Source organism: Excalfactoria chinensis, chromosome 1, assembly GCF_039878825.1.
Source record: "Excalfactoria chinensis isolate bCotChi1 chromosome 1, bCotChi1.hap2, whole genome shotgun sequence".
In the NCBI taxonomy this organism is placed as follows: domain Eukaryota; kingdom Metazoa; phylum Chordata; class Aves; order Galliformes; family Phasianidae; genus Excalfactoria; species Excalfactoria chinensis.
In genome coordinates, this window is record NC_092825.1 from 135582249 (window position 1) to 135604799 (window position 22551).

Genomic DNA, 22551 nt, shown 5'->3' on the forward strand with positions numbered 1-22551 from the left:
AACTCTCTTGTCTGTTTTTCCAAGCAATGTTTAACTCCACAGAGTGTATCTGATAGCATGACAGTATTGTGAAGAGTGTAAATATTTTGGGCTAAATATTGAGAAAAATTACCTTCATTCAATAAATTAACCCCCAATAACTTTATAAATCATTGGATGCAATTATATTTGCGTGTTTTCATCCAACATATTTTAAATGCATAAATGTTGAATTAAACAGGAGTATGGGAGACCTGAGGAACTGTAACAAGTACTTCTGCCTTCCATGCCACTATGTGTGTGACTGTGTGTCTATCTCTAGACAATGTGGTTAACATGGCAGAAATTGCTGTAAGGGCCACACAAATGTTATTGGAAAGGCTGAATGCCTGGGTGCTTCTGGAAAGGGTGTCATGTAGACAAAAAAGTACAAGACCCCCTCCCCACAAAATTTTTTGCTGGGATTTGGGCAGTTTTCCTCCTACCTGTATTTTCCATATACTATCAGTCCTTTTTCATTCAGGCTAGTAATCATTTTGTATGTGTCGTGGGTGCAATCATCTGTTACCTGTTACCTACAGATGTACACTTGCAACTACTTCACTGATTTTACTCTTCACGTGACCCTACAGGCTTATTTTTTCATTATTTTCAATGCTACACATTGCCTAAAATATTCTCCAAAGTAAAGAAGGCCCAGGGTGAAAGATCCCTAAAAGTTAAAAGATATGCTACGAAGAGAAAGAATTTCTATGCCATGAGAGGTCATTCCAAAAAAAGAATCAGGGGATCTTATTCTGTTGCTTGCTGGGGTGAGTACTCTATTAAATTATAATAATTACATCTGGTACATGTGAAAAGTGTTTGCCAAAGAATACCATATTAACGTCAATTTTATGTATAGGAGATGAACACACAGATGTTATATCTCAAAGAGAATGAAATTCAAATGCTAAGGAGTGCTTCAAATTGCATGTTAAAAAACAACAACAAAAATCTATTAAACATTTCTCACCTTATAGTAACAGTGAACATTGTTCAATGGCACAGTAAGCCAGCAAAATAATCTAATTTCATGGGCTGTAGAACAGCAACAGAGCTTGAGGTCTCAGATATTTCACATTCATATTATAAGGACTTGTCCCTTATGATATGTGACCCAGAATTTAAATATTCATGGTATGTGTACAGTTGAGAGCCTTTGTTTAAACTGGTAATTAGGAAAAAAATTTATATGTCATTGTGAAAAATGTCTGCCATGAGTAGCATAGAAGTTAGCCTAATTTAATATTTGTTAATGAAAACATCATTGTGGGGCCAAAGTCAACTTCCGCTATTCACTTATAGCTATTATTTTAATAAAAGGTTTGTGAAATGATCAAAATAGCCTATTTGTTTAGCCATAAATTGGATTTCTAAATGCCAAAATTGGAGTTGCACTGGTTCCCATAAGGGTCCTTTAAACATGGGGAAAACCTGAAACTGTGCAACCAGTTTGAATTGAAAAGGCACTGCTCTTAAGAGTAGAGTGCCATAAGGTCCACTAGGAAGGAAAAGATAAGATAGTTGCACTATCAGCAATTGCTTGATCTTTCTGTGTCCCTAGTGGGACCCAGACGAAAAAGCTGAGTTGACTCTTGCCCTAGGCAAGAGCTTTGGACATTTTCAGCTCCATGAGAAATGGTAAACTTCAGACTGATGACCAGGATAAAAATATTTTTAGGTTCTTTGTTCAAAGTAGAAAATACTGAGAGCCAAAAGGATTACAGGTTTGTTTTCAGCCTCCTAACATGTTGCCTTTCTCTGCCCTTTCACACAAAAGATGCCACCTGAACAAATCCAGTGTGGTTTTACACTAGCACACAGGGCCAGTAATGGGTAAGTATCAGCATCAAAGACTGAATCCCTTGGCTCTCAGTCCATTGGTATCTGGGATAACAGAAAGCAACAAATGGATGTAATAATGTCAGGGTCTCCATTTAATTATACCAGATAGGGAGATGAGCTCTTATGAAAACTGTTGGCCCAGTAATTATTTCATCAAAGCCTGGGGTCAGACTCTTCTGTGGGGGATATGTACATTTGGTACTATGTACTGAGTCTTAATACTCCATTTATCTTACCAAGTGTATCATAGTATTAAATATTTTGATAAAAAGATCTAACACCATGCTATTTATACAGCTCTTTTTTGTCAAATGCTTGCATGTAAAGTACCTAATAAGAAGGCCTTCATTCATGACAGTGGCTGGTGTGGTTGTTATGTGGCAATGTGACAAGTGATAACAATGGTAATGTGTAAAGTTGCCAGAACATAATCAGGGAAGCCATTCAGAGTGCCTAGCAATGAAAGTCGTGTTTTCTAAATGTGAATCAAAATAACTTAAAGCATACCCCAATCATCTGCTGATTGAGAAACTATGAAAATCACTATTTTTATTATGGCAATAGGTTTTTGTTTTCATGTTGGAATTTCAACCTAAGCCTTGCAGATGGAGACTAATAGGGCCCTGATTCCAGCTGAAGCACTGTTGTGGGCAGAACTCTATTTGCTCAGGGAATTTCACTTAATTTGTTTTATTGCCAGCTGACATGAACTTTCAATCACTGACTCAAGTGTTGAGAAGGAAAGAAGACAAATAAGAAAGAAACAGGGAAAACACCTTCACTCCTTTGCTTGTCTCAATTTCAGTCTGCACAGCTCCCTCCGTATGTCCTAGTCCCCACTCCCTGCTTTTGCTGCATGTGGAGTGAGGCCAGGCACAGAACCTGAGTTAGGTACATTGTGGCTTCTTTCTTGCTTCTCCTTTTCATACTCTTTTTTTGTTGCTCCTTCCTTGTTCACAGCCTCTGCTCCAGTATGGGTTTAGCCATTGGCCACTGTCCCTCCAGGAGTGGCCTTCCTCTTGTGTGCCCCTTACTGTCTTCCTAAACCCTGGCACCTAAATAAGCTTAAGCAGGGTAATTTTGCCTTTGGACAGGAAGCTTCAGAAGGTGATACAGCATTTTCATGAGCCTGGAGAACTAAGGAAAATGTTTCATTTTCCCCATATACTCAAAGTGAGAAAAGTTTAGGATCGTAGTTGTGTTTCTCCTCTGGGGAAATAATTCTTGTTACAAAGGATATGAGGTGAGCACTGTAGGTAGTGAGCCATGGCTATGCGAATGAGGTAAAGAATTTCAGGTTGTACCTCAGATATAACAAACAAAGTGAAAGGGGATAAACTAGTGAATCCCCTTGTAGGCTTAGGGCACAATGCTGTTTTCACTGCTTGCAGCTTTCTAGGGACCAGCTTACTAAGGTCATGCTTAATTTCCCATTAGAAAGAGCTTAATGAAAGAAGGCCTTCCATTTTTGCTTTGGGCTTTTTTGTTTAGCAGGAAAAATACTAATGAATTGCAGTTTGTGGAAGTTAAATATAGACAAATGTAATTTGTCTTTTGCAGGGTACAGGACATGGGATAGTATCTTCTAGATCAAATTTAACTGTCACAGAAATACAGTATGTCAAATCCAAATATTTTAGGGCATCTTCTAAAGACCTGAAACTATTAAGGTATCTTGATAGTCATAGCTATGAAGCTTTAAGCTTAATAGCTTGAAGCTCTTAAGGTATCCTGATATTTTCTTGTAGCATTTTTTCTGATTTTATTTTTTTTTAATCTGCTTGCCAAGTTACTACAATTTTGATGCCTTGTTTATATATTGCTTTTTATACTTCAGTTTCATGTAAGTGGCTGAGTTACCACTTCTTCCTCTTCTCAAGAAAACTGATTTCTGAATACCTTATCTTCCAAAGGCAATTAATAGTGTCTTATAAATTGAATGATTGGGACAGTTTCAAATACTTCGGTTTATCCTCCCTCTAATCAAGTACGCTCAGTAGTATTGTTAGCAATTTAATGTTAAAATAGATAATAAGAATGGCATAAGTTTGAACTAACAAAAACGAAAGATTTATCAATGCACTGTGCATAAAATTCATTTTGCCATTACAGAATTACTCAGACTTTTCTTAAAAGCTAAATCATGCGACTTAATTTTCAGATCACTACAGCAAAAGAAGGCTGTTATTTAGGAGTAGAAACAGAAAAGAAGGCTAGGCAAATTTCTTTTAGTAAAATGTGCTCACACAGTTCAGTATTTCTAGTCTTGGCAGTGTCCACGGAACATAAATTTAATACATTGCATAGTAAAGCACACTGTGATAAACAGCACCTTTCAGATGACAGCAATAAGCTTTTCTCCTACACACATCTCTACTTTCTGCATAGTGAACTTTATATCTTGATCCTATTCCTTCCCTTTCTGAGTGTGAAATGTTAGAAAAAACTTTAAAATTAGCTACATAATTTTCTGAGAAGGTCACCAGTTCTGTAGTTTCCATGGCTGTGCTGCTGAGCAGTGTTGTAGTGGTCTTCCACTGTTTTCCATGTTCTGGCAGGGATATGGTGTGTTCCGAAGAAGGTCTCTTGGCTCGGTCACAGTGCTGTCAGAACATTTGTTCTTCTGTCTTAAGCGGCCACCAAGATGCTCATGCTGTGTTGTTGCCTCTGAAGTTATTTCTTGATCTGGAGGCAGCTGTGTCCTCATAATATGTGTTTTCTCCATTTAAATTTAAGTTTATTTGACAGTTTCTAACCCTCATAATCAAAATACCAATTTTTATGCCATTTTGCAGGATAACTGGCCAGCAGACTAGTTTATGAAATACTGGTATCCTCCATATGAAGCTGTCATGGTTTTGTGGTCTTCTGACCAAACATGGAGTAATTGGCCCTTACTTATTGACTTCCTTTGGTCATAAATAACTTGGTTATCCTTTGTAAGTGACTTGCTCCTGCAGTCTGACAGGATGGGGTTTTATACCCTCTCTGAACTATGCATGTATGAGAATACTTCTGTGTGTGATTGGATATTAGGAAAAAATCCCTAATATTGAATGTCATATATTAGAGTAGGCTGCCCAGGGAAATAGTGGAGTCATCATCCCTGGAGGTTTTTAAGAAATGTGTACATGTGGCACAGAGGGTCATGGTTTAGTGGACATAGTGGTAATGGGTTGACAGTTGGACTAGATGATTCTACTGTCTTTTCCAGTCTTTATGATTCTATGATACTTTGAAAAGTATTTAAAAAGTTATTTAAAAGTATTGCACTAAGGTTCATGAAAAGCAGACAACTGCATGTGATTCTTTAGTTTTGATAGAGGTTAGATGTTGTTGTTACCCAAGTCTCTGGGGAATGATAGTGGTTTTAGAGTCATTGTTATCTCTGATTAGCAAAAATTCTTGGATGCGTGGCAAAATTATTATTACTGTAGAAAGACTGAAAAGGCCTTTCAAACATGAGGTCCTGATGAGCCTTCCACTGAAGAGGAGTAGTTTGCAAGAAATCTTCAATTTATTACAATTTCATAATTTAGTATGATGATTCTACCTTAAACAGATGGTGTCATTATAAAATGGTTGTTCTCTAGTGTAGGTCTGTGATAGTGAGGTTGCATGGATTGAGGAGAAAACAGGTCATTTCTTTACTTGCAATGAACACAGCACCAAAATGAGCAGACAACCAGGGAGCATGCTTCTTGAAAATTTTCAGTTTCTTGCAAGCTCTGAAATGTTGTATGGGAGATGTAGAATCATACAGTGGCCTAGGCTTAAAAAAAGGACCATAATGATCGTCTAGTTTCAACCTTCCCACAATGTGCAGGTTTGCCAACCACTAAAAGGTAGATTTAATTTAACTGAGGAATTCATGAGAAATTTGCAGCAAATTACTGTGTCTTAATATGGTACAACTAAATAAGAGGCCTGGATTTGGAATTAAAAAAAAAAAAGAAGAAGAAGAAGAAAAGACAAACTCCAACTAACTGCCTTAGCCTGTTGGTGTTTCTGTGAACTTGCCACTTTCCCCAGTGACACCATTTCACTTGCCTCATTAATTCAGATCTTTTTTATTGTTATTAATGGTTGATAGATGCAGAGCAAATAGCAAAAGTAGCATCCACTGAATTAGTTCTGTTACACTAACAAATGATTTGTAGAAGTTGTAGAGTTTGGGGAAATTAAGAGTAGTTTGAGCGGTCCTCAAGTATTTTAATTTATTACTGTGCTAATCCCGAAGTAATTGAGTCTTGCATTAAACCAAGCAGTCAGGTGAAACTAATGTGAATAGATTAGTACAGTTGTCTTGTACTGACAGTCGAAGAAAACTTTATTGCTGCTAAGCAAATTTGCTGGAACATACTTCCCCTGGCATTCCAGGATAAGAGGTGTTGTTTTCAACAGCCGAATAGTTAGCTCTGTAATGGAGTAAAACTTTCCAGAATGCTTTACTTTTTATTCTGCTCTCAATTTTGTTTGTAATCGTGGATCTTTAGTGGTATCTATTCTATTTTTCTATATATAGTTTAATATATTGCATGTGTCAGTATAGTATTCTTCACAGCAGGTAGTGACCTGCCTGACGTCTGTGCTGTGTGCCTTGTCCATTCCCTTTCATTCTTGTCTGTGCCTGGGAAGGATGAGAGAATGGTCTGCACTATGAACCAATATATTTTTGTTAGATTTAATTTTGAAAGTAGATAGTTTGACATTTTCCTTCTTGCATACCTTCTGATAAGTATTTATGTGATAGGGTTGGCAATGTTGAAAAACATACTTTCTGACTTTGAGTTGAAGGCCATAAATTTCACTAATCATAAGCTGGAGGAATGGAGAAGTGACAGAAATACTGTCATATAGGAAGGATTTAAGAAAATGAAATTTGAGCCATTTGATTCAAATGCAAACTTTAATTGCATCTTGTTTCTGCGTGGGTTATTTTTCCACTGTAAGTTATATCCCCTCAGACTTCTATATCTCTGATTGATATAGAATTCAATGCACTTTTTCTTAAGTAATATAGTCTTAAATTCTGCATGTGTAACTTTATTCCAGTGATTATGAGGAGATCAAAAGCATAATCATGAAAAAAAAAGGCTTACAGTTTATTAGAACTCACTGGCACCGGCATCAGTGTTGGCTTCTTAATGGGCTAGATTATCTCCCCTCCTCCTTCTCTACTGCTTAGTGTCTCAAGAGGTCTTGCTTGCTCCAACACACATTTGTAAGGAGTTGTGGAGTGGAGATTGCTAAAAAATGCAGTGTTGAAGGCATTGTAATTTGTGTTGCAGGAGCAGAGGGAGTTTCTAGGAAGAATTCACGTTGTGTTCTCCAGAATGTTCTGAGATAAATGTTCTGTTAAGTACTATCTCTACAGATGACCACTTCATCCTTGCTTTTTGCTGTTTGCTTCAGCACAGCAAGGCCTCCTAGTGTGATTTTGAGATGATGTGCACTCTGTGAAGGCAGAAAAGGAAATTTGCTTTTGTACTGCTGCTATTGTTTACTTATAATTCCTGTGGGAAGCATAAGTTAAACACTCAGGTCTATTATCTATGGTGACGTTTCTTGTTCCTGTAATGTAGAACACTAGCCTAAGGGTTCGATAACTTTGAGAGGCTAAATAAAGCAATGTGGGACGTATGCTAAAAATTCCATGGTCAAAGGAAAATACAAGTTTAAGATGATCTCCTTAATGAAAATTTACTAAGAAAATAAATAGAAGTGTCTGCTTCGAGTAAACTAATGGCTCTGCTCACCACTGTGTGTAAGAATTTAAATAAGGCTTGTGTCAAAGGCAATACCTGTTTCTGTATGGACAGCTACTCAACACCTCACAGTTTTACAAGGAACAATCTGAAGGAAAGGAAAGTGGAATTGCATGACAGTAGTGTGCGCTGTCCTAAAACAAAAGACAGGACTGATTTCAGCCACACTACAGGGCAGGAATCTCTTAGCCAACAGGCAAAGCATGATGATAGGCAATTAGAAACCTGTCATTCCATGGAAAGAAAATTAGATCCTATCAGCTTAATTATCAGTCCGTGCCATTAAGACAATATAGCTCTGCATAATGAAAGCTGCAGTTTTGGGATAATAGAGGTAATTGTTTTCTCAGTAGAAGATTTTCACTTTCAGACAAGAGCTTCAGTATGTGACCACTTTACAGGCTTTGACCTTCAGTATTTGCATAATGCATGAGATGCATTGTTTTACCTTGCCCCCTGAGATTTAATTATTTTATTCTAAACAGCATTTTTTATAGAACTGTTTGAAATGAGCAAAAACACACTACAAATAGAATCTATTATAATTGTGCAACAGGCCCTTCTGCTACTGTAATTAGAATGGCTTATCAAATCATCTTTGATTTAAGATTTGATAATGCAGGGCCAGATTGTAGCTTGCTTTTCCCACTTCTGCTGAGCAATACAGGGGAATAATGCAATTCCAGAAAATCTGGATCACAGATGGCCACTCTAGAGGGGGTACCACACATAACAGAAGCTTAGGTGTGACTCCAGCGCATCAACTCATCAGTGCTGACTGACTTCACACTGCTGCCACTCATCAGTGCCCTGTGGCAAGTCCTACTCCTTTTGCAGTAAATGGTGTAGTCTCAGTTTTATACTCCCTAACTCACACATTTAAATTGTGTCTTTTCCCTACTGTTGGTTGGTACTTTCAGTGGTTGCTTTATCGCATTCTAGAGTCTGTGTCTTTACAAGGGGACATGAAAAACTTCTTTCACAATATCTATTATGCTGTAGCAGAAATGCTAAGTCATGTCTTGAAACAGTGATTGAGCACCTGGTAAGAAGGCAAGGCCAGCCCAGGGGAGCTCAAATGCACCTGAGTGACTGAATAGTTTGGAGTCAGGATCTCTCCTTAGCCCCACTCTCCTAGAATTCTTTTAGGGTTGGCAGGGAAAGTGAGCATAGCTTGCTGGAGATTCCTGCCTGCTTGAGGTCTTCTAAGGGTAAGCAGGCTTTTTGTTTTGCTTCTGTGTCCACAGCTGCTGCATTTGGGCATATTCTTGCTTGCTGCAACCTATGACTTTGGTACCCTGCTATCATTGCCGAGCTTTCTGTTGTGTTATAGTGTTATATATGTACTGTATTTAGAAAAGACCTTGGTTACAGGGTAAAAGAGTAGTAGAGTATTTTGTATTCTTTGTGAACTAGTTGGTGACGGAGCACTGGAACAGACTGCCCAGGGGGGTTGTGGAGTTGCCTTCTCTGGAGATATTCAGGACCCGCCTGGACACCTACCTGTGTGACCTGGTGTAGGGAGCCTGCTTTGGCAGGGGAGTTGGACTTGACGATCTCTGGAGGTCCCTTCCAACCCCTATGATTCTGTGATTCTGTGAACTACTGAAATACTTCTTCAAATAGCATTAAGATTGCTTAATTCCAGTTTCTGCCACTGTCATAGGAACTGAAAAAGAGTATAAATAAATAGAAAGACAAATGAATTGAATGAATAAAATCAGTATCTAAGGACACTAGATAGCTTATGTATTCTTTACATCAATCTGGATTTCTAGTGATCAAATGGGAAACTAGATTTTGTATTGTCTAGAAATAAATCTATAACACATCTACATGCAGAAAATATAGATATGGTAGTTATTTACTAGAACACACTTTTGGGAAATAAGTCTTTATTATTTTGCCACAAGGACACTTTTCTTCTACGAATTATTTCAATGTGCAAATCATTGCTATCTTTCCTAAAATCTAAAGAGAGATTTTCATTAAAGAGTCTGCCTACTGAAACAAGCAGCTTTGGAAGTTCTCCCTAATGCTCAGCAGAACTGATGACCTTTTGAAGACCTCCTGTTCTACCTCTGAAGATGGGACTGATCATCTTGGAAAGCATTGAGATAACTCTACTTATGTGCTGCAGTCAGCATTTTCCACTGTCATCCAAACACTCCTGTAGAAGATTTTCTTCTACTTTTCCAGCAGAATCAGGATACTTCCATGTTGAAGTACAGAGGATTACCATAACGAGCATTACTTTGCCTCATTTCAGTAAGAGATGCAGACCATAGCTGATGCCTCCTAAGAATGCTTAATTAGTGTGAGCCCTCTAAGATGATTAGTTCACTTCTGAAAAGGACTAAACCATATAACAGTATCACATTTTTCATTGTGAAGAAGTTTGCAGTAGCTATGCTCCCAATTTTGGCACTTAGTTTAAACAACTGCAAAAAGATCAGATTAATTTGAGACTACACTTCCAGCAAGTCATACACTTCTATAATTAATGGAAAAAAATAAAATTACTTATTGAAGAGGTTTCGAAAGAGCTGAAAACAATTAGCTGAGTTTTCTATCGGGAGGTCTTGTTAGTCACCAGTGGAACAGGGTGGCACAGATGCTGTGGTAATGTGTACAAGAGAAAAAACTTCAATAATCTGTTCTGTTTGTAAGGAGCTGAGTATGTAATGCTGATTCATCTTGACAGAAGTTACCCAGGGGCTGATAAATTTAAATAAAACAGATTAGTCACAACAGGGCTTCTGTATGTCTCTGCTGATAAACTGTGGTATTCATTTTTTTAATTACCTGCCTATGGCAGGTTTTGCATGTTTTTTTTAATAATGGTATGTGTAGTTCTCGCATATCTTTCTGTATTAGCCAACTTAACTGTACTCTGCATACAAATATGGTTTTTTATATATATTTGCTTTTCTTCTGCCATTTCCTTATTTTAGGCATTTCACTTACAATTCTCAGGTTAAGTCACAGTTAATTAAATATTTTAATTATTATCTCTCAAAAAACAGTTGCATTTGCTACTTAATACTTCCCTACAAAAACAAACAAACAAACTAAAAAAAAAAAAAAACAAAAAAAAAACAACCTCCAGTTGTTTTCTTTTTCCTATCTTCCTGGTTTGCATCATAGTTCTTCCATTACATAGGTATTTTCATTTTCTTCTCAATATTTTATATAGAACAGTGGGCCAATGGCAGTGATTTGCAGAGCAGTAGTGGCAGTGGATGGAAATTGTATACTATGGAAGTCTTTGAGTAAGTCAGCATTCGGCCATTCAGGTGTTATGTTTAATCTTATCATATCGAACTTGCTGGTCTCCATCAGCTTGTCAGTCTCCGGCTGCTTGCTGATTTCATTTCTTCCTTAGAAGTACTACAAAATCCACAACATGCATGCTTTCATGGATATAAAGACTCTTGGTATCTTTGAGAGCTGACTTAATTATTTTTGCTAAATTTCTGTTTTGTTCCCTCTGGTCCTTAAGCAGTCCATCATTTCAGTTTAGTTAAATATTAGTGTTGGTAGTGGATTTGACTTCCCATGCTTATAGCAGTCTCACAAGTAGTAAGTGATCAGTTATTTAGGACTGCTGTAGTGAATTCTTGAGCAAAGTACATCCATGGAAGCATAACATCAAGGAATGGGATATATGTAAGTGTTCTCAAAAGCTCTGGTTTGAAAGAAGCTGAGGCTGTGGTTTGGCTTGTGTTTAGACCCATGGCACAGAATGTTCAAGATGAGTCAGGGTTCGTGAAGTCTTACAGTCAGAGTCACGCAGGCATGTGATTCTGAATATATATCAGCTTAGTACCTTCGAACCAACTTTGCGTGGGTGATAGGGCAGGTATTTTCTGGTCTCCTGGTGTAAGTGAGGGTACAGACAGACTACACATGCTGCAGGGTACCACCTTTCAGTGCAAAGCAAAAATATCAAAAAGCAGGTGTTTTTTCTTAACTGACACACTTTGTGGCACATGGCAGTGGTGCTTTTACCATAGTATTCATAACAAGAGTTAATTTATGATCTAGCCATGGCAAATGATGTTTTTTGTTTTTGTTTTATTTGCAGTGTTATTTTACATCCCTGCATCCTATCCTGTGTAATAAAAAACATGGTGAAGCTTAATGCTTTGCTTCTGCCAGAGGATTCACTGTTAGAAACGGGACCATTTTCAATGGAAGTTAGATCTACAACCTGTGACTCATGAGTGCCTCCTTAGGAAAGAAAGGATTCTTACTGAAGAATATGATTTAGCCAGTTCAGAAATAGTGAACTTGGAACATCTGTAGGAGTGTAGCTGGATGAAACTGTAACACAAGCTGGTTTTGTTTTTGTTTTTGTTTTTTTTTCACTTTGAGCTGTTTTTTTTTTGTAGAGTCTACTTGCAGCATTAGAAAAACCCAGGTGTATGATGGGCACTGTCAAAAACTACCAGATAACTCATTTTAAAATCAAGATAGGCTTTTATTACAGTACTGTTTTTGTTCTGCATTCTAAAGCAAACAAAGTTGTGTTCTGTTAGCTTTTCAATAAAAATACTGTGAAAATTACTTTATTTAAGAAATAATATGCTTACTAGCTACTTGTCTTGGTCAACATAGAACTTTTTGAAGAAAGAAGTGATGATAAAAATTAGCACATCAGTTTTGTGTAACTATATGTGACTGCAATAAGTGCTGATTTTTGTTTCTTTCTGTGAAACTTTGTTGTTTACAACTGCAATTTAAGGAATGGTAAAATAACACTTTTTTACCATTTCAAATTTTGATCCTTTACTTGTTACTGCTACATATTACTTTTCTTATAGTATACTAAGGAGACCTACTGTAGAAAAAGACTTCATTTGACCAGATCTAAACAAACAGATTTCTTTATGCATGCTAATGTCATTCTTTTCATAATTACAAAGGATGAGTTTATGTACTGATTTTACATGACTATGAAAAACTTAAGAGGATTTCCACTCTGCTTCTATACCATCTTTAATTTCCATCAGCTTGTTTGTGACAAATTAGTAGAAGATGGCCTTGCAAAGCTTCCTCTGGACTGTTAAACAAGAAAGCCATCTGGTTGCCAGACCAAATAATTAGCATAGTCAGTACCACAGAAAGAAGCTGGGTAATCTTTTGAAGTTAGTAGGTAGAATAGTTAAGAAAAAATATATATATTTAGGCATACTAGTCAGTGAAATTCTTTATCGCTTTAATTCCCTACAAATGCAGGTTATACCACACACCTCTTCCACCTACTACTATTATTTCACTTTCTTCTTCTGTGATTTGAAACTTATGTTCTCTTAAACTTGTATTTTCTTCTCTCTCTTTACTTTACCAAAAGCTTATTATTAGGATTCTTATTCCTATTTGATTATTAAACCTTCAGTTCATAACACAGATAGAAATTTCCAATATTATCAGATAACTGAGGGTACACATTTTTTGCTTTTGAATGTTGCTGTTAATACTGAGTATGAGCACTCTCTAGGAGCAAATCAGATCTTTTAAATGGTTTTATGGAAGAACACAGGAGTTGCAGGTGAAAGTGCCTCAATCCTGGATGTTCATTGTGGCACAATAATTTTTATGCTGAATTAAAAAATAAACAAAAAACTGAAGAAAATTATCTGAGATCTTCTTGAAGGTCTGGCTCTTTACCTGGTCACTCCAAGACTACATGATTACTTAAAGATCCGCTTTTCATCTGCTCTTAAACAGCTCCTGTGAGACAGATTCTACAGTTTTCTATTTTACTACAGTGAGTGCTTGACTATTAAGTACTAGGAGTTTTTCTGACCTGAGCGTGTTATTCCTGCTAAAAGCATTTAATTGGTACTTTCACAAGTTTCTTAGGAAAGCCACAGGAAGGAGTTTTATTGCCAGAGAAAAATAGATCAGTCTCATGGACAGTTTCAAAAGCTTGTTTTTTCTGAGGTTTTATGTTGCATTCATCTTCATTTAGGAAGCCCATCTCCTAGATGCTGCAAAGTAAATGGATCTGGAAAGAGTGTTTTTTTCTTCTCTGACTGCATCTTACAATCTCTAGCTTTACTTTTAATGTATCAGGCAACTTAACTTTTTTGAAAACAGCCTATTGATCAGTCTACCATTTTCCCAACATCTTTTCTGTTTTTCAGGGACTTCAGTGGTAAAAACAAAGAATGATATATCCAACTTCTGTACTAAAAGAAATATTAAAATTCCTTCTGGCTTCTAGCACTGGCGCTCAGGTCGGGACTGAAAATTTAGAACTTCTGTCCTTCAACATCTCAAAGAATCAGACTAATTTTAGCTATCATAACATCAGCTCATGTGTCTGAATTTGGAATTTTGAAGTTGCAGAGCTTTCAGATTAGGATTTTATTCCTGTTTGAAAAATAAGGGTATGTAACATAGCAGCATTAAATTCCACCAAGCTGTGGTAGGCTTGTGGACAAGTTGCCAAGGATAACAAGCTGTGTTTATTATAAACTTAAGTAATAACTGTCTTCGTGTATGCTCTTACTCTAAAGTGAAGTAAGTGATAATTAGAGTTACCTTAGACTTCAGTGAGGTGATTGGATTGACTTCTGAACATGCTTTTCAGGTGAAAGTAAGTAAAGAGGTAGACACTATGTAGTAAATGACTTGCAGAAAATTATCTCTGGATTTATACATGTCATTTATTTGCGCTTCCATACCTAATAGCTCTGATTTCACCAACTGAAGATTATTTTCACATGGGAAATGGGGTCTGTTTAATTCATCCTTTGATAAAAAGCGACTGGGGGTAGATCTGATCTGTATTTCTTGGGAAGCTTTCACAGAGCAGTACTAAAACTATTTTTTTTTTCTTTTTTTTTTTTCAAGCACGGTCACACTTTTTTCAAACCACATTACCACGCACCTCTGATCAAAATACCATATTTTCCTCCTTAGCAAAAAGCTCTGAAGAAAAAAAATGTTAAATATCACAGGTCTAAAAGATATTAAAGCATCTTTGAGTCAAAGCATGAAGCTGACACACATACACATAAAGAATAAACATTTTTTGTAGGGAAGTTTGATGCTGGAAAAAAAAAGAGAGAAGGTATATCTGAGAAAAAAGAAAACATTTTATTTGACAGAGAAAAATCCAGGAAATTTCTCCTGTGGGTGTGCTGAACTATTTCCTGTAGTGCATAATGGCCAGAAGGAATTTCTGCAGAAGGAGATAATATGGAAAACGAAGTTTAAATGGGGTATGTTAAAACTTTGAATGTTCTCTGTCCCCAAAAAAATATATGGCAGTTTATACAGCTTTTCTTTCCAACGGTTTTGATTTTCATCTCCAAATAAAACTTCCAGCTGCTTAGTCTATTAGTACAAGACTTCCAAGAATTCTTTTGATAACCAGTATATTTGTGGACACGCAAACTGTAAGATAGTCAATAACAACAAAAAATAAATGTTACAATAATTGTTTTGTTTTTCAATACAATGTTATATTATCTGAAGGAGAGGAAACAATAGTAACTGCCTATTCTTGCTGATATGCATTTTTTTTTAAATTAAAAATTGGGGTTGATTCCCTTTTAATATTCAACTAAAGAACAAAAACTGTGAAAACCCTAATCTGTCTTTTAAAATCATGAATCGTTAAGTTACAGTCTCACCTCAGACTTTGCTTCTGTTTGCTGTGAGGAAATTCCGACTCTCTAATTTAATATAGGCATTTCTGAAATGGAATTAACACTACGCTTATCTCACAAAGGTGCTGTGGGCTTTAGAGAGCTAGCAGCATGCTAAATCAGTTCTTGTCTTCTCCTTCCCCTCCTCAAACTTCTCTCTCATTTCAACACATTCCTTTTCCTCCGAAGCTATAAAATACACAGGGAATACTTAACTTGTTAATGACTAAATCAGTCACAGAGTGGCATTTGGGTTTTCTTCTGACAGTCAATCACAATTCCTTTGTCTCTCCTGAAGATCGTTTCTCTTTAGTTACACTAGTCTCTTAAGATGTATTTAGCACTGCATATTTTCTCTTGTTATTCAGACGTCTGGAGAGTAATGAGATTTCTGATACATAACTGTTTTATAATGTCTATTTGGCTTTCAAGCTCCTTTGCAAGCTTTCGGGTTGTGTTTTGATTTTTTATTTATTTATTTTTTTTCTTCAAGTCTATTGAGCTAAGTGCTATCTGGCCACTGAGTACTCAGCAGGTCTTGCTGGTTGTGTCTTTTTGCTGTTGCTCTCATTCTCAGGTGAAATTTTATGCTGAAAAAGAATAAAGGCTTGCTCAGACATACGCTGTACCTGCAGCAAGAAGGAGAAGCAATTAAATCAGGATGCTTTGGGGACTGGTCTGATTCATATCTTATCTAAGAGGAAGGCTGCTTTAACACTGTCTGCAGGATAGACAAAATTTCATGCAATTGCTTTTGGAAATGTTATCTGTGAAAGAGAAAGGGGTCGATCTCTTCATTCTAGGGGAGAGATTATATCCTGGGAGAAATGAATACAGTTCACAGATGATACTCAGAGGAACAAAGTGATGCTGAAACAGTCCAAGTGCACAGCCAGAGCTTGGCTAATCTGGATTCCCTTAAATTGTTGAGTTTCCTGCTTCACAGTAAAACAAATAATATACCTTTTGTAAGATACTGGCATCATATGCCATGAAATTTCATCCTTCCTGTCTATCTATTTATTTAACTTTATTTAATTGCTACTTATAAGTTTGACCAACCAATTCCCACACAGTCATGGGTTCTTGTATAGTAAAATGTGAAGTCCCTTTTGGTTCTCCTTTGTCTCTGAAGTTTCTGCTGAGAGTGGAGAGGTTGTTTCCTCTGTAAACTTTTACACTTTTTGGTTTCACGGCCACTGGAAGTAATGAAACACATTGCTGTAGATCTCAAATAAAATACTCAATAGGTTTCAAAACCATTTGAAAGAGGGTTTTTTTTTTTTAGTACTTTCTAGACATGATCTTATTTTCTTTATGGACAGTGCCAGCCTATTTTTCCTACAGAGCATTTTGTCTTGAGCTTCTCTGACTTTTTCAGTAGTTGCTAATACAAATGTCACAATGGAAATGCTCCACTTAGATCAGACAACTTCTTTTATTCCTTACTTCCCAAAAACACACAATCTTATGGGCTCCTTGCATATCAGCTCCCCCAGTTTTTCTTCTATTGAGCTGAATCACTTATGGATGTATTCAGTAGCTCCTAAATCTTCTAGTGCAATTTTTTTTTTTCCACCTTCACCCATTTTCATGCTTTTGAGGCAGTTGCTACCAGTTGATCAAACTGAAGATATGGTGTTATCAAGTAAACTTTATAGTCAGGGTTTTCAGTTAACTCTATTTTTGAGGGAAGTATCATCATGGTCATGCTAGATATGGAAATATTTCTATGTGAGTGTCCTCTGATTTCATTTTTCCATACTTTAACAATTACTTCTTTCTCTTTCAAAGGAGATACATTTTATATTAAGAAAATTAGCTGACAACTTGGTGCCTGCTAACTTTAGTGTTTCGTAGCTCCTCTTGAAATGAGTTGGATTGCTCTGTAAGCCTACTGGGGGAAAAAATGAAGCAAAAAGTGATTGATTTTGACTGACAGTATATAAGTCAGTGCTGAATTTAATGTCACTGAAGATGTACATACTTAGATTTTTTTCTCTAACAAGGGGATCCATCACTATCTTGATTTTAATAGGCATTCCAAATATTTCATTTATGGCTGAATGACAATCCAGATAACTAAAGTCTGTAGTGTTTGGATGCCTTGTATTTGTCTGTTTAATACAATAACCTCTTAAGCATTTGTTAACTTTTAAATGTAAGAATTTGTGGGAATTTCTGAATGTTTGGTTTTTGAACTGTCATTATTACTGTACAGTCTTAGAACTATCTACATGCATAATATATTATAAAAGAAGAAAAAACGAGTCCTATAAAAAGATGGCTCATTTTCAAAGGAATAAGTTAATGTAAATTACAGAGCTTCTTCTGTTTAACAGGTTTTATGTTACACGATTTTGTCATAACATTTACTGTAGCAGTCATTTTCTTTTCTGTGACTGTACTTTAAATAAGAGACATTACAAAGACTGAGGTGGTGGCAGGCCCATATTCACAGCATTTGTCACTTTTAAAACTAAGGCCTCTGTACTTCTGTATTCTTGCTCTCTGGGTCTGAAAGTGAGTATTATTAGGGTTTGAATCACAGAATCATAGAATGGCTCAGGTTGGAAGGGACCTCAAGGATCATGAAGCTCCAACCTCCCCACCACAGGCATGACCACCAGTCTCCATGTTTAATACTAAACCGGGCTGCTCAGAGCCCCATCCAAGCTGGCTTTGAACACCTCCAGGTATGGGACATCCACAGCCTCTCTAGACAGCCTGTGCCAGTGCCTCACCACTCTCATAGTAAAGAACTTACTCCCTGATATTCAGTCTGTACCCAGCTGTGTGAATCCAGTATAAGCTGCTTGTCCATGCATGTGCCTTGGAGCATCTGGGCTTTGCTAGTGACCCTGACTTCCCTGTGATATTCTGCAGGGCTCCTCAAACAAGTGTGTGCAGGTATGTATCTGTGTACCTTGTAACTGTTCCATCTTAATACTGTGCAGCAGATGCTTCTCTGAGAGGAGGATGGATTCTGCACTTGGCATTATTTCTATGCTTAATTCCGGACTGCTCACCCAGATTTCAAAGATCTGAATGGGGAGAAGAAGCCTGGAGGGTATGTGGGCCTCAAATTCCAGGGAGTGCTGGCTGTCAGGAGTTGTGGTGTTGAGCCCTCAGTCAGTGCCCAGCATAGCAGCGTCCTACTTTCAGGTACCACTCCCAAGTTCTGCTAGTTCTGATGGGATGGGAGCCTGGGGATCCAGAAGAAGTTGCCTCCTTAAAAAGCCTCTCTAGGGAGGAGGAGAGGTGGGAGTTGTTGACTGTGTTGCAGAGCTTCCAGGTAGTGGTGTGCGAGGTGTGAACAATTCACAGTTCAGCCTCTCCCTGATCCTCATCAACTGCCAGTACATTTTTTAAAGTTGCCATACACAAAAAGAGCTGTGATTCTATGAGTGTCTATATTAGCACTATGGCTGTGGGACTGCAAAAAAAGGGAAAAGCAGACAGCACATAAGACCAGCTTATGAGCTCTGCTCATTCTGCTGACATTCTGGTTCTTTGCTGGTTGATTTGTGGAGCATTATAGTCAAAGTATTAAGGAAAAGCAACTGTAAATGCTAGTTTGGTTAAATATTCATACATATTCACACCTAAAATCATTCAGAAGAATGATTGTCCCAATTTATGCGATGAACTTGTTTACAAATTTAAAACAGATTTTTTTTTAAAGTATTAATTCAGGGAACACCAGTAGTACCACATCTAAGACATTAGTGGTATAACTAAATGTGAACTGCAATGCTCCTTTTTACCTTCTGCAGCCAATGTACATGCGAACTTAACTGTATTCATATTAGTAAGCTGATGCTTCTCAGTGATGAACAAACTTATATTTGCAAATAATGTAGTTGCCTGACTTTCCATCTTTCCATTATTATGTCTGTAGAACAAACTGCATTCATCCTAGCACTTTTATTTACGGTGTTTCTTTATCTCCTTACTAGTATTTTTCTGTATATAGTCTTGTATAGTGTCTCCTCATATATAGACTATTCATCTTCTCATAAGGAAGCAGATTTTCAGAAGGAAGAAACAATAATGTGACAAGTTAGTAAAGTCACTGCATTTTCATAGGTCAAAATACTATGTTCAGACTGGGAATGTTGTGGTTGGTTGGTTTGTTTTCTTTCTGTTGCAAATCAGTGGTCTACACAAGGCTTTGGTTTGCCAGCTTTGTCGCAGCTCAGTCTGGCTAATCGGTGTGTCTTGAGGTTTCAAAGGAGGAGCAGAACATTGGCATGGTTTGTCTTTTTTCTTTTCCTCCTCATCCCTACTGGCAAACTCTGATACAAGTTGTTTGGGAGAGTAAAATGGACTGGATGGCTCACTCAGACGAGAAGAAAGCCCACTAAGGCCATCCAATATTTGGTTTTTTGTTCCATTTCACCTATTGCCTATTTCCCAGAAGCACAAACAGTTTTGCTGTAGCATTCCTGGGCAATTTTTATTCATTTCCAATTATACCAAAGCAACAGTGTAAAATAGCTGGAAGATCCTGACTGCATGCAGTATTTTACAAATGTGTCAGTGCAGAAAGATGAGACATAATCTAAAAGCCGGCTGGTCAGTGGGAACATCCAGGAACATTCAGCTTCTTGATTTTATCAGTGAAAGTGAGCAATGACAGAGACAGGATCAGCAACATTTCTACAGCTGGGAGAGGGGTTGTTTTGCTAAGGGTACAGCATTTAGCAAGTCATCAGAAGGAAGGATACCTTTCAGTATTCAGCACAGCAGAGTTAAATTAGACAGCACCCGAGGGCTTCTTAGTTTCGCCAGGAAATAGAAAAATCAATCCTTTTGCAGGCACGCTGGGAGGTTATCAGCCCGAGCTGACTCGGGCAGCAGCTTAGCGGCCGCCTGGTGTTCCAGATGCGCTCGAGGTGCTGCATCGCCATCTAGTGGCTTTTGGAACGTGAGGAAATCTACGGCGAGCTGTCAGCTGGAATCTCAGGCCTTTCTTTGGCTAACAGCATGTCATATTTTAAGCTTTTAATAAAAACATCTGCATTCCAAAGAATTCCTGATTAAAAGGAAAAAACAAAACAAAACAAAATTAAAAGCCAACCTTATATCATGTTTTTGCAAAACTCAATTGTTCTGGCATCTATCTTATGGGATTGGGTTTGTTTTCATTCATTTTAACCTTGCACTATAGAAGTCTCATCTACTCCTATATCCAGACCCCTTTCCCCCCAACCCACACACACAAATTGCTTTTCTCAACAGCTTCGTTGTAGGCACAACAGATCTGAGAAAAAACTGATGCGGTAATCTGAGGTGGTCAATAAATATAGAATACATATGCAGAAAGCTCTGGAATTAGAGGCACTCCAAATAACAGTTTTTAGCTTTTGTTTCTCACCTGGAGTTGCTACAAATCACACAAGACTGATGGTTATAAATGACACTTATAGCACTGCATCCTTCTCCCCTAATCTCAAAACAAAAACATAGCACAGAGTCAGGATAAAAGGATTCTGTTTCCAGATCTGGTAAATGTTCCATGTGATCTTTTAGCTTGGCCCACTTAATTCTGCAGTTATAAAAATGACATTAGTAGTGCACTCCCTTTTTCATTGTGTCTTTTCTCAAGATGAGGTGATTATAGCAAGATCTGATGTCACAGAGGCATATTTCTTAGGTATTTACAATATAGGTTTTTGATAGAATAGGTTTTTGATAGTTTTTTGTGTTTTTTTTTTTCACTCCTCTATGGAAAATCATCAGCTATGCGCTCTGATGCCTTCAATTCTTTTTTCCCTGGTACTCTATACCTCTGCATAGTATGAAAGAGCCGCCCTGCACCCACTCTACACCCTGTTAGGCATGGAAACCAGTAGAGTTTTATTCTATTATAATCAGTTATAATCTTTTATTCTTGGGTAGTAAAACAACTACTTCCTCTGTGACCCTTTAGGATCAAACAAAACATAGGTATTGAGGAAGGCATAAGACCCCTACATTTCTGTGCTGAATGTTCATGTATGTAAATGAGCATAATTAGCAAGGGTATAATTTTTCCTCCTGATTACTGTATTTCTACTTTAAGATATGAAACAAGTGGAAAATATCAATCAAGTTGAGTAAGATTCAGTTTCTTTTCCTGTTCTTCTTTTCTTTTCTGGACTTTTTCTTTCCTTTTGATAAAAAATTGCATGTGATTGCAAAATGTTTCTAAAGGTAGCAATATGTATTGGTTGTATAGAAGTAATCTTTTAAGACTGAAACATGCTATGATATTTGGGTATTTAATCTGTGTATTTAGAAATATTTTCCTTTTTTGATGAACTGTACTTGTTGGCTAAAGAAAGTGGTGTATTATAACATAAAAAATGTGGACCCTGTTAGATGAGTTCAAACAAAACCTCTCTTCTTGATGTGCTTCAAATCATTGCACTTCTAGCACTGAGCAATCAGGGCTTAAGCCCTCTAAGTTAGTTGAAGGCACAGTGTCACTGACATGCAAAAATCTGAAACCTATAGAAAAGGAGAATTTTGCCTTTTTATCTAAGATGTATAAGTAAGGTTTCGTATATGGCAGCATTGCCATGACACTTAAAATTAATGGTAAGAAAAGCAGGGCTGCTGTGAAAGGAGAGTCTTTTTAATGACTTGTACATTTGCTTTAGGAAGATGTACTCAGATCTTAAATGTTTGCAATGAATAGAGTTGGTTGCTGATTGTCTTGAAGCAAACATAATTTTTAGAAGAGCAAAGCACATGCAGTAAGGAAGATGTTAACCAAAAAAAAAAAATAAATAAATAAAATTCGAAAGTAATACATTTTATGGCATTGGATCCCTTGTACTGTCATGCCTGTACTTTATATCCAATCGAAACAGTATTTACAGAGGCAGTTAGCAGTGTAATTCAGGGCGCCAATATTGAAAGCAATATTTCTGTATAGTCACATGCTTCAAGTAAGAATGCATATTCTTAGTGGTGATTGCTTTATAATAGCTAATAGCCTTAAGTACACTTGTACCAGTTACACACAAGGTGTAGTTTTGCTGTAATGTCATAGATGAACACACACTATTGCAATTGGGCTGAGTTTTTTTTCCATTCACTATATTGCCTGAGTGTGGCAGATGGCCCAGTGTATGTGTTATAAATACTTAACATGACATCCCCGCTATTTTACTAGTCTTCACTGTGACTTTCCCATTGGTAATGACTAATCACAGTTTCCTAGCCAGCAACTTTTAATAGTTTCCTTCTTTTTCTTAATCTCT

General features: G+C 37.1%; 1 protein-coding gene across 4 annotated transcripts in view; it reads left to right on the forward strand.

Moving 5' to 3' along the window:
• NALCN (sodium leak channel, non-selective) overlaps positions 1-22551 on the forward strand; it is a 204643-nt gene that overhangs the window by 52558 nt on the left and 129534 nt on the right. Inside the window, exon 1 of one of the 4 annotated variants that reach the window (XM_072346576.1) lies at positions 698-791. The exons of the other annotated variants lie outside the window; for them this stretch is intronic. Within the exon in view, the coding sequence (XP_072202677.1) occupies positions 737-791 (55 nt within the window). The 5' untranslated portion in view covers positions 698-736. Of the gene's footprint in view, positions 1-697; positions 792-22551 lie in introns of those variants that run through there. 4 annotated transcript variants of the gene reach the window in all.